A 15,815-nucleotide genomic window follows, 5' to 3' on the forward strand; every position below is an offset into this window, starting at 1 on the left:
CCTGCTAGTGATTTTATGACTATGAAGCTGTAGTTCCCAGGCTCCTGGCTTCATCTTTTCTGATTCGGCACTGCTAAAGTGAGCTGATATTCTCCCACTTAACACAGAATATGCTGTTGTATAACACATTACATTTTCAGCTTTATAGATTCATTAATATTATGTCATCATGTGCTATAAAGTAATTTAGACACAGTTTAGGCCTTGTCTTGTTAATTTGTTTTTAATTACATTGTTTAGTTGGACATTTTAAAAAAACGAGTTTGCCTAAATCAGAGAATACATATATAATTTAAAAACAACAACAATAACCAAAAAAACATTATTTACAAGAATGTTTTCTTCAGGGTATTATTTTTCAGTGAGTCAAAAGTTTTAAAACAAGTTCCAGTGGAATAAAGTGTACAATAAGCATTTCAGTCATCTTTTGGAATACTTAATAGGATCTGAACTTCCAGGTGGTTCTCAATAATAATGTTAATTTATCCCATGTGAAAATTGAAATAGTAGTTGTTGCTTTAGACACTTTATCTTGATTCTTCTGATGAAATAGAGGAAAGATGTGAATTTTTTTGTCATTAAAATCTTATCTGTTTATTTTAATTTTTCTGAAAGTATTAAATTTTAAATTTATATAAAACTTTTCCCCTAGTTACAATTTTGACAGGAAAACTCATTTTTGGTATAGAATTATTCTGGCCCAGAATGATTTTGTGTATCAAAGGGTTGGCTGAATTGAAAACATTTAAACTTTTTATGTTTAATACTACTGTTTAAGAGTGTTTAATAGAATTTAATAGTTGTATAGGTTTTTTTAATAAACTGAAATTTTAAATAAATAAAAATAGATTAAAATAATGAATAAATAAATAAGAATTTTTTTTTTAATAAGCCTGAGCTGATGTTTGGTACTCTTTGCTTTAACAAAGGCATATTCCTCATGTTCATTTTGGCTTTTCATAAAACAGTATGACTGATAAAATGTGAGCCTTAACTATGTACAGATGCATTGCTCTGGGTTGGCGTGGCATCCTGATGTTGCTACTCAGATGGTCCTTGCCTCTGAGGATGACAGGTTACCAGTGATCCAGATGTGGGATCTTCGCTTTGCCTCCTCTCCACTCCGTGTCCTGGAAAACCATGCCAGGTATCTTGCCGCTCTTCCAAAAAAACTTGATTTGTGTGTTTTAAAAAATGTATTTACTTACTACTTCGAATTATCAGATAAATTTTTTTTTTTTTTTTTTACTTATTTAGTTAGTTAGTTATTTTTGGCTGCATTGGGTCTTCGTTGCTGTGCACGGGCTTCCTCTCTAGTTGTGGCAAGCAGGGGCTACTCTTTGTTGCAGTGCGTGGGCTTCTCATTGCGGTGGCTTCTCTTGTTGTGGAGCACAGGCTCTAGGTGCGCGGGCTTCAGTAGTTGTGGCACGCAGGCTCAGTAGTTGTGGCTTGCAGGCTCTAGAGCGCAGACTCAGTAGTTGTGACGCATGGGCTTAGTTGCTCCGCGGCATGTGGAACTTTCCCGGAGCAGGGCTTGAACCTGTGTCCCCTGCATTGGCAGGTGGATTCTTAACCACTGAGCCACCAGGGAAGTCCCAGATAATTTTTTTAAATTAGGGAATCTACTTTGTCTCTGTCTTGTAAAAGTTAACGTAAATGGTTTATTTTTATTTTAAGCAATAGTCATCTGATTTTCTATACCAAAAAATGGTAACCAAATCATATCACAAAAACATGAAAATGTGTCAATGGATTTTCCACTACTTATTTCAAGTAACAGTTAATAGATCAAAATTCTAGTATATCACAACATTTTGGGACAACTCATGACATTATACAGTTTGATCTTTATTTGGTTCATTATACTTATCAAGAGTCTTCCATAACATTAAATGTCAAGCAACAATTGAAAAGTTTGTTTTATTTCTGAGTGTTTATCTTAATTTAAAAAGCAAACATTTTTGAGAAATTAGGTGGTTCATTCTGCCTTTAATTTTAATAAATGTGTGGATGCTCTAAAAAAGGTATGAGAATTGTCTTGTGTTAGTTTTAGTAGCATTTAATTTAGTTTGTGGGAATTCGCTGCTGGTCCAGTGGTTAGGGGTCTGTGCTTTCATTGCAGGGCACATGGGTTCCATCCCTGGCTGGGGAACTAAGATCGTGCAATCCTCGCGGCGTGGCCAAAAAAAAGAAAATTTAGTTTGTAATTGCGCACATTTCCTATCATTAATATTCAGGTACCCAGGGAGTTTATGCACATTTGTTCGATGTTTTCAAACGAGAAACAAATCCCTTTTATTGTTATAATACTTTCTAAGTACTGTGGGCTTTTTTCTTCCTTCCTATTTAGGGATATGCAAACTAAAACTTTAAATCCCTTTCCCCCCACCGCCCCCCCCCCCATATAGTGGAATTACACACTTTGAGAAGTCTTAAGGTTTGTGACCTCTCCTTGAGCTTCTTATAAAGGAGAAAAGAGTCTGGTCAGAATGTAATCCTGTTTAGATATTATGCTTCAATAAGCTTTTTAGTAAAGAAGGGATGACTCTGAGACGTTTTAATATTTTTCTCACGTTGGGTAAGGTTTTATTTATTCATTCAACACTTGCTTATTGAACACGTACTCTGTACCAAGCACTGTGCTAGGATTCAGTAATATAACAGACAAAAATCCCTGCCCTTTTATTACAGAGTATTGAGCAGAGTTCCCTGTGCTATACAGTAGGTCCTTGTTGGGTTATCTGTTTTAAATATAGCAGTGTGTATATGTTAATCCCAAACTCGCAAATGTTAGCTTGATTTAGGCTCATAACAAACCTATGGTGTAAATACTATTATCCCATTTTACACATTGGAAATTGAAGCTTGGCAAGACTGATAAGCTTGGCTTACTTAGGTCTCAAAACTAGTCAAGTGCTGACTTCCAACCCAAACTTCCTGATCCTAGTATCTATGGTCTTAACATTACATTCTGCTGCCAATTTTAAGAGTGGTCATAATTTAACAAGACAGAATACCATACTGGGTGCCAGGAGCAAATCAACCTCACTAGTTCTCAATTTTCTCCCTCTAGTAAATGCAAGAGTTGGAGTATATTATGATTATAATATGATCTTTAAGGTCCCCTCCAGGTCTGCAATTCAGTGATTTTTTTTAATACTTAGTAAGAACCTAAATGTTCCTTAACGTGTGATATTAAATATGATATTGATTTCTTTAAAAGGCATTCTTGACATACCTTGAAATTTTTGACATGCGTGATTAGATTCTAAAGAGCACAGACAATAAAAGTTCATTATTGCTACAATTGGGCAAAGTTGAAAATTGCATATAAATGATAAATATTTTCAGTATGTAATTGTATTGTGATTATATAGGAGAATGTTCTTATCCCCGGAGATAAGTGTAGAAGTGACATGTCATAATAGCTGCATTTAACTCTCAAATGGTCAATATATATACGTAGAGAGAGAAAGAGAAAGACATAAAGTAAATGTGGCCAAATCAGTGAATCTAGGTGAGGGGTATAAGGGTGTATATCACACTATCCTTATAATTTTTACAAAGATTTTAATGCTTAAAAAATAAAATGTTGGAAACAAAACGCATTCTTAAATAATTTGGGTCCTTTTCCTATAGCATATTTTCCTGATTCTGAGAGGACTTAGAGTGTAAGAAATATCATCAAATTAAAAACAACTTTTGGGGAAAAGAAAAACAATATATACTTTGATGATAAAGTTTATCTGTATTTTAGAAATTGAAAAACAAACTGTATCTTAGAATTACTGTAATGTTTTCAGGAGAATTTAAGATTATTAATTTGTATGTTTTTGTTTTAAGAAATACACAAACGTAATTCTAGTTTCTAGTGTTTTTCTAGTCCCTGTTATCTACTAGCTGTATTTCTACCCTTTTCTAGTATCTGGTATGTAAATTGTAGTTTCTAGTATTTTTCTTCATGGTCTGGTAATGTTAACTTTCCTTCTTTCATCTCTAAACAGCAGAGGCATGAATGTAGAAAAAAACAAACTATTATATAGCACTTTTTTCTGGATGGTGGGATAGAGGGGTTTTTTATTTTTACAGGGGATGCTAATCTGAATTTTCAAAATATCTACTGAAAATACTACTTTGTTTATACTTAGTATAAAAAATCCAAAGGATATTAAAACACAAAAAGAATTATAAAATCAAATCTTTAGTATTTAGATCTATAATATTTCTTTGTGAGACAAATTTAAAATGTTTCCTTTTAGTTTAAAAAAACTCATGTAATAGGAGAACTACTCCAGTAATGGAAAGTAGAAAGTTAGTAAGCAAAAAGTAGAAAACATGAAATAGATTTCCTACCCATCCATAGGTAAAACTTTTATTGTACATATCCTTATATATACATAACCCCATTTATGCAAGTATTTAATGTAATTGTATGTTTTATACAAATTTATGTACAGAGTTAACCTTTTTTCATTGGTGAACAGTGTATAATAATAAGAAACAGATTTCTACAGCATAATTTTTAACTACATATTTTCTCCTCAAAAGATGATCTGCAATTTATTATTACGCTGTCCATGTTGTTGCGCATTTGTTTTCAATTTTTGGTGTCATACACTGCATGCTGTATTGAGTATCTTTGTAATGATCAAAGAGCATACACATTGCTAAGTTGCTTTCCAGAAAGATTATATGAAATTATACTTCTCTTAGCAGTGTGTGTCTCCAAAACCTAGAGAGAAATAATTTGGTTTTCTCAAGATTAAAAATTTCTTCATCTCTTTGTGTTTCTTATAGGGGGATTTTGGCAATTGCTTGGAGCATGGCAGATCCTGAATTGTTGCTGAGCTGTGGAAAAGATGCTAAGATTCTCTGTTCCAACCCAAACACAGGAGAGGTATGGGGAGGAAATGTTTCTCTAACTTACAGCTATTATAATATTTTATCTCTGGTTGATTAAGAAAATTTCCATATGAATTCTTTAGTACATGATTAAAATTAAGAACATGAAGGTAGACGGAGGTGTATGTGAAAGGTAACTCTAGCAGAGATTTTATTATGAGCATTATCTAATAAGCTCAGCTGTTTCATCTGGGAATATCAATTATTGAAATAGTGTCTTTGAACCTAGTAATCACCCCCCACCGGCCATTTCCAATCAAAGGTGTTTAACTAGACTCAGAAATACTTGGTTTGATTTATTTAATGTGTTTTCTGGAAATAAGTGTCCTCAAAGTAGGAGTGTTCAAGGTTTGGGTCTTTTTCTTGCTTTACCTTTCCTGAAGATCCTCCTTGATTTTTGGAAATCAGTGGACGTAGGTTTTTAATCTCTCTTCTGAACTGTACAGCAAGAATATAATACTTTATAATAAAATATTTCTCATATGTTCTACCCATGGAAACTTAGATGGGGAATTTTACCTTATTAAATATAAATATTATATAAATATAATTTCATTTGCTTTGGGTTGTGGGCTAAAAATCTCTTTTACCTATTATTTTTCTTCTTCTTAGTAGTTGAATGGTTACCCTCTCTTTCGCTAGTGGGCAAGAGACTTCTAATTACAGCTTTTAAACTTTTATTGCAAGTGCCTTCCTAGTTGCCCTGATGGTATGCTAGTAAAAATAAGTATCTTCGATGGGTTTTTTTTGTTTTTAGTTAATTAATTTATGTATTTATTTATTTTTGGCTGCATTGGGTCTTTGTTGCTGCACGCAGGCTTTTCTCTAGTTGTGGCGAGCGGGGCTACTCTTCGATGCGGTGTGCGGGCTTCTCATTGCTGTGGCTTCTCTTGTTGCAGAGCACGGGCTCTAGGCGCGTGGGCTCAGTAGTTGTGGCTCACGGGCTCTAGACCGCAGGCTCAGTAGTTGTGGCACATGGGCTTAGTTGCTCCGCGCTATGTGGGATCTTCCCGGACCAGGGCTGGAACCCGTGTCTCTTGCACTGGCAGGCGGATTCTTAACCACTGCGCCACCAGGGAAGCCCTCTTCGATAGGTTTTAATCTGTAACATTAAAATTAAAGCAAGCACTTTCGTTATTTGATTTGTGGTTTAAAGTTTTCAGATGCAGTGATGTCTGTAAGAATATAGAAACATTAATGTTAGAGGAGACAGGAGAAAAAATAATAATTTTTGCTTCATAAGATTTGTAGACCAAATAATAAAAGTGTTTCATTTTACACTGCTTTCCCAAGTGAGTTCAAAATTCATGGAAATTACTGTTCATTTTCAACTATGTAATTTGATAAAATGATTTTTTGCATATGCTTTGTTGTGTGTGCTTGGACTTTGAAGGAATAAACTTTTAGTGCATGCTGCAACTAAAAATTGTAGTAGATTCTTATTCAAATGCAAATTAGGAATAGACAAGTGATTCAGATATCAAGAAGCTAATAGTCTTATAAATCAGTTTAAGCATCAAAGAGGAGCAGGCTAAATGCCTTTTCACTTAATTTTGTTTTCTTATAAAATAAAACATTATTTTAAATGTCAAGGAAGCCAAAGTTAAGCAAATTTGATTTATTTCTTAAAGCCATAAAACCTGTGCTCCTAAGAGCATCAGTTACCATCACACTGAGTTAGCAACAATTATTACATTATTACATTGTAAAGTTAGTAAACAATTATTACATTATTTATATCAGCCATTTTTAATAGTTTATCTGTATTCTTTTCCTTTTAAAGAAAACTGATAATGCCAAATTCTCTTTTGATTCTGCAGTAATAAGAATGATGTGTACATGTTTTCTCCCTTGACAAGAAGCCAAACTTCTCGGTGAATTCTTCCTTCTCAAGAATTTTTTTTGAAATTTGATCTTCAAATAATCTAAACGTGGTTCTTTGGATCTTGGCAGGCAAAGTCACTTGGCTAGGACCCCATTGATCTTTTAGAGTTCAGCAAGTTGACTCTAATAGAGTATTCTGGTCTTTCGGGTGCATCCTCTACTACCATTTCAATAAAAACAGGAAAACCTCATTTTTTAAGATGTACTTATTCCAAATCTGGTCAAAATTTTGAGCAGCATTCCTTTTTTTTTTTTATCATAAGGAACTTTTCTTGTACTTTCAAGAAATTTTTACAATTGTTGTTTTTCCTGGCTGGATACTTTCTAAAAGTAAATGTTTAATAAAGTTGTACTTGTTGATCATATTAATTCAGGTGTTTTGGCTATAAAGTGGCTATACTTTTTTCTGACTTTTTTTTTTTTTTTTTGCGGTCTAGGTGTTATATGAACTTCCCACCAACACACAGTGGTGCTTTGATATTCAGTGGTGTCCCAGGAATCCTGCTGTCTTATCAGCTGCTTCCTTCGATGGGCGTATTAGTGTTTATTCTATCATGGGAGGGAGTATAGACGGTTTAAGGCAGAAACAAGTTGACAAGGTAATAAGAAGTGTTAAGGTTTTTTATTACAACACCTGAAAAAAATCATCTTACTGTGTAATTATTTTGAAAATAACTGTACTGATCAATGATACCGATTAATTGGATAATTGTGATAAAAAATTTCTTGGATATGACTTGAAAACATGTAATATATAGCCTTGCATAAGTTTAAAAAAAAATCTCACTTTATTTTATTTTTTAGCTTTCATCATCTTTTGGGACTCTTGACCCGTTTGGCACAGGACAGCCCCTCCCCCCGTTACAAATTCCTCAGCATCGTATAGTGTTGCCTCTGAAGAAGCCACCCAAGTGGGTCCGAAGACCTGTTGGGGCTTCCTTTTCAGTAGGTGGATTTGCTTTTATGGTCCATAAACACAAAGGACTTACAGTAAAGTGTTACTATAGGATCACTCAGATGGAAGAGGGCTGAGTTTGAGATGTGTTTGTGAGTTTTCATCACTCAAAAAGGTTTCTCGGGAAAAGTGAAGCCTACTCCTTTTTTTTCTTGTTTCTTGTAAATTGTAATAAAATATACATAACAAAATTTACAATTTTAACCATTTTAAAACTTACAGTTCAGCAGTATTGAGTACATTCACCTTGTTGTGCAACCTTTGCACCATTCTCCCTACCCCACTTTATTAAACTTGTCTTCCTTCTCTATCTCTCCTTCCTTCATTCCTTCTTTTCTTTTTGAGAGGGTCTACATTCTAGTTTGTTACAAGGTCCACTATGGTTGCACATCTAAAGTGTAGCCTCCAACCTAGCAGCACTTACGACAGCACTAAAGCTGATGTTTTGATTCTCCATCTCTTGTACTTGGTTCCAGACTCACGTGGGGAAGAAAGGAGTGTTATTTTATAATGATACTTTATAATACTTCAGTATTAGTGAGTGGACATGCACTTTTCATTCCAAAGATAAATATATAGTGAACATCCTCTGTTTGTCAGGTACCACTTTAGGCACTGGAAACATACCTGTGAACTAGATAGAGTCTCTGTCCTCAAGTAGCTTATATTGGGGGGCGGGGAGGCTTTTCTGTACAGTTTGGTTTTTCTTTTAAACCTTGTCCATACATAATTTTATAACAATAAATGTTTTAATTACTTAGGGAAGGAAGGAACTAACTAGATGGATGGTTAGGATTCAGTAAGTAAAGTGGAAAGTGATAAAAGCAAAGATTCAAAGGCAGGAAAGCAGATAGCGGAGAAGACCAGACAAGAGGGATGAGAGATTAATTGAATCCAAAAGTGACGTAATCAAAGGTCTATTATTTAGGAAGATGAAAGTATGTAGTATGGTTTGGAAGGGGAAAAGACAAGAGTAGATGTGCAGTCATACAGCAGTTCAGTGCAAAAAGAATTAGGCAGAAAAATAGCAATGTAAAAGGAAGAAATAAATCTAAGAGATTTCAGAAGAGATCAATACCTAGACCTGAGGAATGAATTTGAGAGGCCAAAGGAAGAGTTCTGAGCCTGCTTAATAGGAGAATGACAGCAAACGTGTACATGGGAGCCCCCCCATAGAGAAATGAAGATCCGAATGAGTGGCAAAACCTAAGTGCTTATATGCTAGGTTGAACAAAGAATGGCAGTTGTGGAACAGTAACTAAAATATGTAGAGACTGATGGAGATAATTTTTATTTAACAAGGTCTGTTTGTATAGAGTTCTCCCATCCTGGACTCCCATATCTGGTGATAAGAATGTATCTTTCCTCCTGGTGTAGGGAGAGCAGCTCTCAACATGTGAGTTTCATCTCCTGCTTTCAGAAAGAAAAGAGGAGGTCAGGGTGCCTTTCTTGCTCCTGTTGTTTTTCAGTATTCTTCAACTCAAAATAATCCTTACGTCAAATGGCGTATTTTGTAGCGGCATAATCCACCACCTTTTAAAACTTAGAGCCTAGAGTAGAAAGGGAGGCAAATACGTACAGCTAATAGTTGAATCAAAAGAGAGAGAGATATATAATATACTGAGGGCATCTGGGATGGCAGAGGTGACATTTGCCCAGGCTTTGAAGAGGAGTAGCATTTAGTATGTGGGAGTTAGCAAAAGCAAGTAGGTGAGAAATTGTGGGGCACAGCAACTGGGGCCTTTTATGTAGAAGGTGGGTGGTGTGAAGAGGAATAATAATTGAAGGCTGGGGTCAGATTGTGGAGTAGGGGAGTGTATCACCAAATTGCATCCAGAGCGAGATGTATTTAGGCCAGAGTTCTTTTCCTTTAGCCGGTTTACAGTCAGTACGTTTGAGGGCCACATCCTTGTCGTTGGAACTGATTTTGTTTACTTGTTCTGTTCTAGTTTGGAGGCAAACTGGTTACCTTTGCGAATGTCAGAACACAGCCTCAGCAGGGAGCTGAGCAGCAGCTGCAGCAACACCACGTCTGCATCAGTCAGGTCGTAACAGAAGAGGAGTTCCTTAGCCGGTCAGACCAACTTCAGCAGGTCGTGCAGTCACAAGGATTTGTCAGTTATTGTCAGAAGAAGATTGATGCGTCTCAGACTGAGTTTGAAAAAAATGTGTGGTCCTTTTTGAAGGTAAAGTTGCTGTTAAGCAATTTCATTTCATTATCTGCAAATTCAGCTGTTTCCATCATATTCTAAATCTGTCTTCCTGTTGAAGAAACAATCGAGAGAATGTGATTTGGGGATCTCCTGATGAAATTAAACCATATGGAGAGTACATGACCTGACACTTTATGTCAAGAGTTCTTCCTTCTCTGCTTTGAAAAGCCTAATATGAAATACTTTTTTAATAAGTAAAAAATAATATAATAGCTATTTTTAAGTGAGAGAGACATAACATTCAGCAGACCTATTTTAAAGTTAGAACATAGAGCTTAGTATAATAAAAACACAGAATATTTAATTTTTGTAGTAGGTCCAATTAAGGAAAATGGGGAAAGAGGGAATAGGTATAGGGGAGAGAGGTTGGAGGCATTTCTCATTCCTTTTACTGAGTTGCATTTACGACAGTAGAATAATAAATAGAATTTTCCGGTTTGTCATTTTGTCTCCACGGGAATATCTATTTCTCAATTCTGAGTTTTCCAAAGAAAAGAAATCTTGAATGCAATAAGGTTAAATTTATTTTTATATTTTGTGAGTATTAGTTTTAAGAAAGAGTTTTAGGACATCCCATGTTTCACATAATGTGAGTTTTGCATTCATGTAACCTTTGGACATGACTTTGTTTTTACAAAAATTAGTTTAAAAGTAAGTTTTATTCAACCTGGGTAATTAATTACTAGTAGGCTTACTATTTTAAAAAATAACTGTTTTAAAAAAACTTCTTTGGATTCTCTTACAAACAACCTTCTGGTCGATACAGTAAACTTTAGGTAATTTTAATAATTCTGCTTGGAATTTGAGCAGTTAATTAAAAATTAGGCCTTTAAATGCAATTCTTTGTTTCAAGAATATGTTTTTTTTTAAAGGTAAACTTTGAGGATGATTCTCGTGGAAAATACCTTGAACTTCTAGGATATAGAAAAGAAGACCTAGGAAAGAAGGTAAACTTTTGGAAAAGTTTAAAGGCTGTGCTTACACAAATAAAATTCTTATGTAGCATAGGTGTTTTTATTTTTTAAAAAGTTCTACACAGATTGTTTCAAATCATTCAGTAAACATTTAATAAGAATTTATGCTTGGTTGCCAAAGTTTTGCATACACGTTGTTAAAGGTGAAACTCCTCATTGTACCTGAATTTAGAAGCTGCTAGAACCACCTTTAATTCAAACTCGATTTAAAGAGCTGTGTCAGGGAGAATTGGGCCTTGAAAGAAAAGAGGCTTTGAACCTCAAACACTGGGAATGACATTTAGTTTTTTAAGAGGAGGTGTAGCCAGCGGCCCTGGAGGAAAGAGAGAGGGAAACTGTTAAGAGATCACCCTGCATTCACTACAGCTTAAGTGATGAAAAAGAGGGTACTGTTTTGCACCCCAGCTGTTTATGCCTTCAGCCCACAATTCCCAAACTGTTTATTAAGTTGGTCCAGCTCACAAGTAACTAGTAAATATTTTGGAACAAGGGTGTTTTATTGTACTAAACCTGAATAAACAAAAAGCCCAAGTGATTTGCTTAACATTTTAATGTAAAAAAAAAAAAAAGATTACTTTTTAAAAAAGGAGGTTATATTCCAGTTTTATAGTTTTCTTCTCAGAGGGGCTTAATAATTATTCCACAATGTTGACATAAACAGCAATTAAAACACTCTGACTTTGGAAACCTTGAAGGATATATTTAGGATTCTTTGTATAATTTGTATTAACCCTTTGTCATCCTCTGAAAACAACGGAAGTTCTTTATAGCATTGCAGAGTTCCCGCATATGCGGAACAGGTTGGATACTGTGCGCTGTGGCCAGTCAGTGCCGAGCACAGTGAAGATTAGTGCCCCTTTGATGCCAGATAGACCTGGGCTCACATCACAGCTCCGCTGCTTACTGGTCGTGTGTCTTTGCTCGCTCCTTTAGATTTTTTATACTTAACTTTATTATTAGTCTAAACTTCTTGATGCTATAACTTGGTTTGCAAGAGATTAATATGAAAGTTTTACTGCACACCTGATAGCAAAAAATGAGGAAATAAAATTTGATTGTCAAAATACTTCTAGTAGCAGTTCTTTCCATAGTGAGTCTCTGAAGAAATATTTTTTTAAATTATAGTTATTTTATTTAAAACAAAGAAGAAGAAAACATGCTTGTTTTGAGGTTAGTTTTACAATTTGAATAGCAGAGTAAGATGACGTGTGAGCAATAAAATAGACCCATGTAACTGAAACTAGCACCATTGAGAATCAGTTCTGCAAAAATTTTATTCTTTTCTTAAACATGCTACCCCTGATTTTGGATTTTTGCCAATGAGAATGGAGTAAGAGGTGAACATTTGCTATATGCCTTGAAATAGAATTCCATTTGGTAGCTGAGTTGTTGCCTTTATTTCAGATTGCTTCGGCCTTGAACAAAGTGGATGGACCTGATGTGGTAAGAGAATGCCTTAAAAATAGCTACCTTCTAAAATTTTGGTTTAGGTCATAAAGAAGAAAATATAATTTAGGAAATTTGTTTTATTGCTTTACAGTTTAAAAACAAATGCTTATTGTAGGCATTTTAATACATGAATAATTCTCATTTTAAAATAGCATAAGTTATAGCTAGTAGAGCTAGTTATAGCTAGTAGAAATTCCTATGTTTGAATTTCACAACAGAGGTAAAATGAAATCAGTGACTGCTCAGATACTTAAGGTTAAGCTCTTTGTTGCTGAGGGACGTTTGGCAGGAAAGAAGTGTTAGGTCTTAGCAGTAATGGCTCTCTGCTTTTCCTCTAATGATGTTCCTCAGATAAATTTACTTAGTGTTGCGTCTTATGATTAAACTAGCTCTGAATGTTGTTGGTTGGGTCTTTTGTCTTCCTTGTTCACTAATAACCTTTTAATGCTACATTCTTCAATTTCCTCTGTCATTGTTTTGTGTACCAAAGGCTCTTAAAGACTCTGACCAAGTAGCACAGAGTGATGGGGAGGAGAGCCCTGCTGCTGAAGAGCAGCTCTTGGGAGAGGTACTTATTTTTCTCATTTTTAAGTACATTGGGAAAATATGTGATATTTGTTCATCTCACATTGAAATATGGAAAATTTTCTTGACTACTTGTTCCAAAATAAAGCTGGAGTTTTCTTAGAGATGTTTAAGGTAGAAGTCTGTTTACTAATTTGATAGAAGTATCATCTCTAAAATTTTTAGTTCTCTGACCTAGCTTCTGGATTATATGGTTTAAAATTAACAGCTGATGTGAGATTGACTTAGTTTGGTCAGATGCATAGCAGGATGCCAAATTGAAAAGATACTTTTTTCAGAAATCCACAGTGCATTGCATGTAAAGTTAATGTTTTTTCTTGACACATTAGTACTTACAACTCACTATCAGTGGCATAAGCTTCTGAATTAATCTTGAACTTTGAGTCCAAGTAAAGAATATTTCCCTAAATAATCTGATCGTCCTGATTCACTATAAATGCATCCTGAGTTGTAGTGACAGTTTTTATAACTAGGTAAAAAGAGTCCTTGAACACAGAGTTGTATCATTAATTTTTTTCCTTTTAATTTTCTGGGTTTTTTTAAACCACTAATAAGTAATTCTATAATTTACTTTTCTTGCTTTCTAATTATATTTCATCTTAGAAAATTAATCAACAAGTTCTTGTTTCTCATCTCATATTTGACTTTTTCATTGTTCTTTGTGATATGGGGATATTCTGATTATATAAAGTTTCTTACAACCTTTTACTAAGTTATAATTCCTCAGTAAACAGACTATTACAAGATGATTATTAAAAATACTTTCCTTAGAAGTGGATCTTCTAGCACTTATTTAACTCAGGAATACAGGATATGGGTAAAATCTTGCTGAAAATTTGAACTAATTTTGGGACTACATAGATTGTAGCATACATTAAAGAAACGTACTTTCATTTATATACAACTGGACTAACTGTATTATCAAAGAGAGGGCCATTTGTAAATACACTCGTGAATTAATAGGTAAATATATATTTAACAAAACAGTAGTCATCAATGTGTGCTTTCAGAATATTTGAAAAAATATTGTTTAAGGTGGTAATATCTTCCCCTTTATCTTGATGATGCTATTATTATGTAAAATAAAACAGTAGCTTACACACTAAAGATAACCCAGCACATAATAAGTTGTGCATTTTTTCACTTTATGTATATTTCAGAAGTCCATATATAAAAGTTTATTAGTTGCTTTTTGAAAGCAAATTTGAAAAATTGTTAAAAGATTTTTTTGGTAAGTTTGTTAGTGAATATAATCAGATCAGTATCTGATTTATTCCTCAGTATGAATAACAAGTTTTACAATTTTTTAATTTCAGTTTTTAAATTCTAAAATGCTTCTCTTTTGTTGGAGAGAGAATTAAGGTTATAGTTATTCTCCTGTAATAGTCAGTATTAACTAATTAAGTGTTATTTACAGATGATGCTGTGCCGTGCTCTACACTAAAATTATCCGATTCAAAAATGCTCCTGACTTTGAATTCTAGGCACTAACATTCAGATGTGTAGGTAACATGAGCACAGAAGATAGATATTTTATCTCATGTAAGACAGATACGTTTTTTTCTTTGAATTTCTCTATAATCTCTGATACATTTTATTTTTTGTCTTCTTTTGAATTTTTATGCATAGAAGAGAAAACATTTAAAGTATTTGCCAGCAGTATGCCTCCATTATATCTCTTTTCTTCTAAAGAAAGAAAATATTGAATTTATTTTTACTCAGTCTTACAAGTAGTTTCAGAAATTTATAACAGAACTGTATATATTTTTACCAGACCAACCTGCTGTTCCAGGTATGACTAATTTAAGAGAACACAAAATCTCTAATTGAATTTCAGTATATTTATAAATAATCTGTTTATATTGCATTTATATAAGGACGCCAGGTGGTTTTCTTTTTTCACGACTGAGTCAGTTAAAACCGAAAGACTCTTATAACTATACCTATTAGACAGAATTTTTAGATGTGTTGCAGCAAGGTTGTTTTAAGATCTAAATTAGAAAAATGTAAAAAAAAAAAATAGATCTAAATATATTATAATTTAAAACATTTTGTGGGACTTCCCTGGTGGTCCAGTGGCTAAGACCCTGCGCTCCCAATGCAGGGGGCCTCGGTTCAATCCCTGGTCAGGGAACTAGATCCCACATGCTGCAACTAAGAGTTTGCATGCCTCAACTAAAGATCCCGCACGCAATAGTGAAGATCCTGTGAGCCTCAGCTAAGACCTGGTGCAGCCAAATAAATAAATAATTTTAAAATAAATAAATAAAACATTTTTTGTGTTTCAAGCTACTGTTAGTTGAGGTATCCAAGAAAACAAAAATTCTTCAGCTTCAGTATCTTCTGAGCTCCCAATATGGATATGTACACTTAAGTTTGTTTAACATTATTTCTGAGGACTTTGGATTTTATTTATGATTGTATAATGAGAGCTAATACTTAAGGAAGTCATAGATCTTAGTTTAAACCTGGATCTGAGAAATTTTCTGGAATAACTTGGCATGTCATCTAGTCAGTGAATAATCATATTTAAATTTTGTTTTGCTGGTAAATTATTCCAGTTTCATCTGGCTAAATTGCTGCCGTTTTCATCTCCTTAGCGCATTAAAGAGGAAAAGCAAGAATCTGAATTTCTACCATCAGCTGGAGGAACATTTAACATCTCCATCAGTGGGGGTAAGACTCTGTTTGTTTTGATTTCTAATTTTTTTTAACCATTTGAAAGCAAATAGTCCCTGAGTTTAAGTTAGAAACGTTTTGTCACAGGTGGTAGAGGGTTGAAAAGAACTCAGTTATCATTTAGTACATGTAATCACTACCTTAAAAATGATGGTATGATCTGAAACCTATGTG

The 15,815-nt window shown here is 34.1% G+C and overlaps 2 protein-coding genes across 30 annotated transcripts in view; one reads left to right on the forward strand and one right to left on the reverse strand.

The window, feature by feature from the left end:
• SEC31A (SEC31 homolog A, COPII coat complex component) overlaps positions 1-15,815 on the forward strand; it is a 73,514-nt gene that overhangs the window by 27,110 nt on the left and 30,589 nt on the right. For 21 of the 29 annotated variants that reach the window (XM_082391082.1, XM_082391083.1, XM_082391079.1 and 18 more), the window contains 9 exons: positions 1,005-1,147; positions 4,798-4,897; positions 7,224-7,385; positions 7,591-7,731; positions 9,691-9,927; positions 10,827-10,901; positions 12,333-12,371; positions 12,868-12,945; positions 15,563-15,638. In XM_082391082.1, coding sequence (XP_082247208.1) covers positions 1,005-1,147; positions 4,798-4,897; positions 7,224-7,385; positions 7,591-7,731; positions 9,691-9,927; positions 10,827-10,901; positions 12,333-12,371; positions 12,868-12,945; positions 15,563-15,638 — 1,051 coding nt within the window. The remainder of the gene's footprint in view (positions 1-1,004; positions 1,148-4,797; positions 4,898-7,223; positions 7,386-7,590; positions 7,732-9,690; positions 9,928-10,826; positions 10,902-12,332; positions 12,372-12,867; positions 12,946-15,562; positions 15,639-15,815) is intronic. The other 8 variants (XM_082391064.1, XM_082391069.1, XM_082391072.1 and 5 more) reach the window with 1 other exon arrangement.
• LOC309628297 (uncharacterized protein) overlaps positions 9,985-15,815 on the reverse strand; it is a 105,357-nt gene continuing 99,526 nt past the window's right edge. Inside the window, exon 6 of the transcript XR_014244338.1 lies at positions 9,985-10,003. The gene's annotated coding sequence lies outside the window, so the exon portion shown is untranslated. The remainder of the gene's footprint in view (positions 10,004-15,815) is intronic.

This window comes from Balaenoptera borealis, assembly GCF_965194805.1.
Source record: "Balaenoptera borealis genome assembly, chromosome: 4".
NCBI lineage: Eukaryota > Metazoa > Chordata > Mammalia > Artiodactyla > Balaenopteridae > Balaenoptera > Balaenoptera borealis.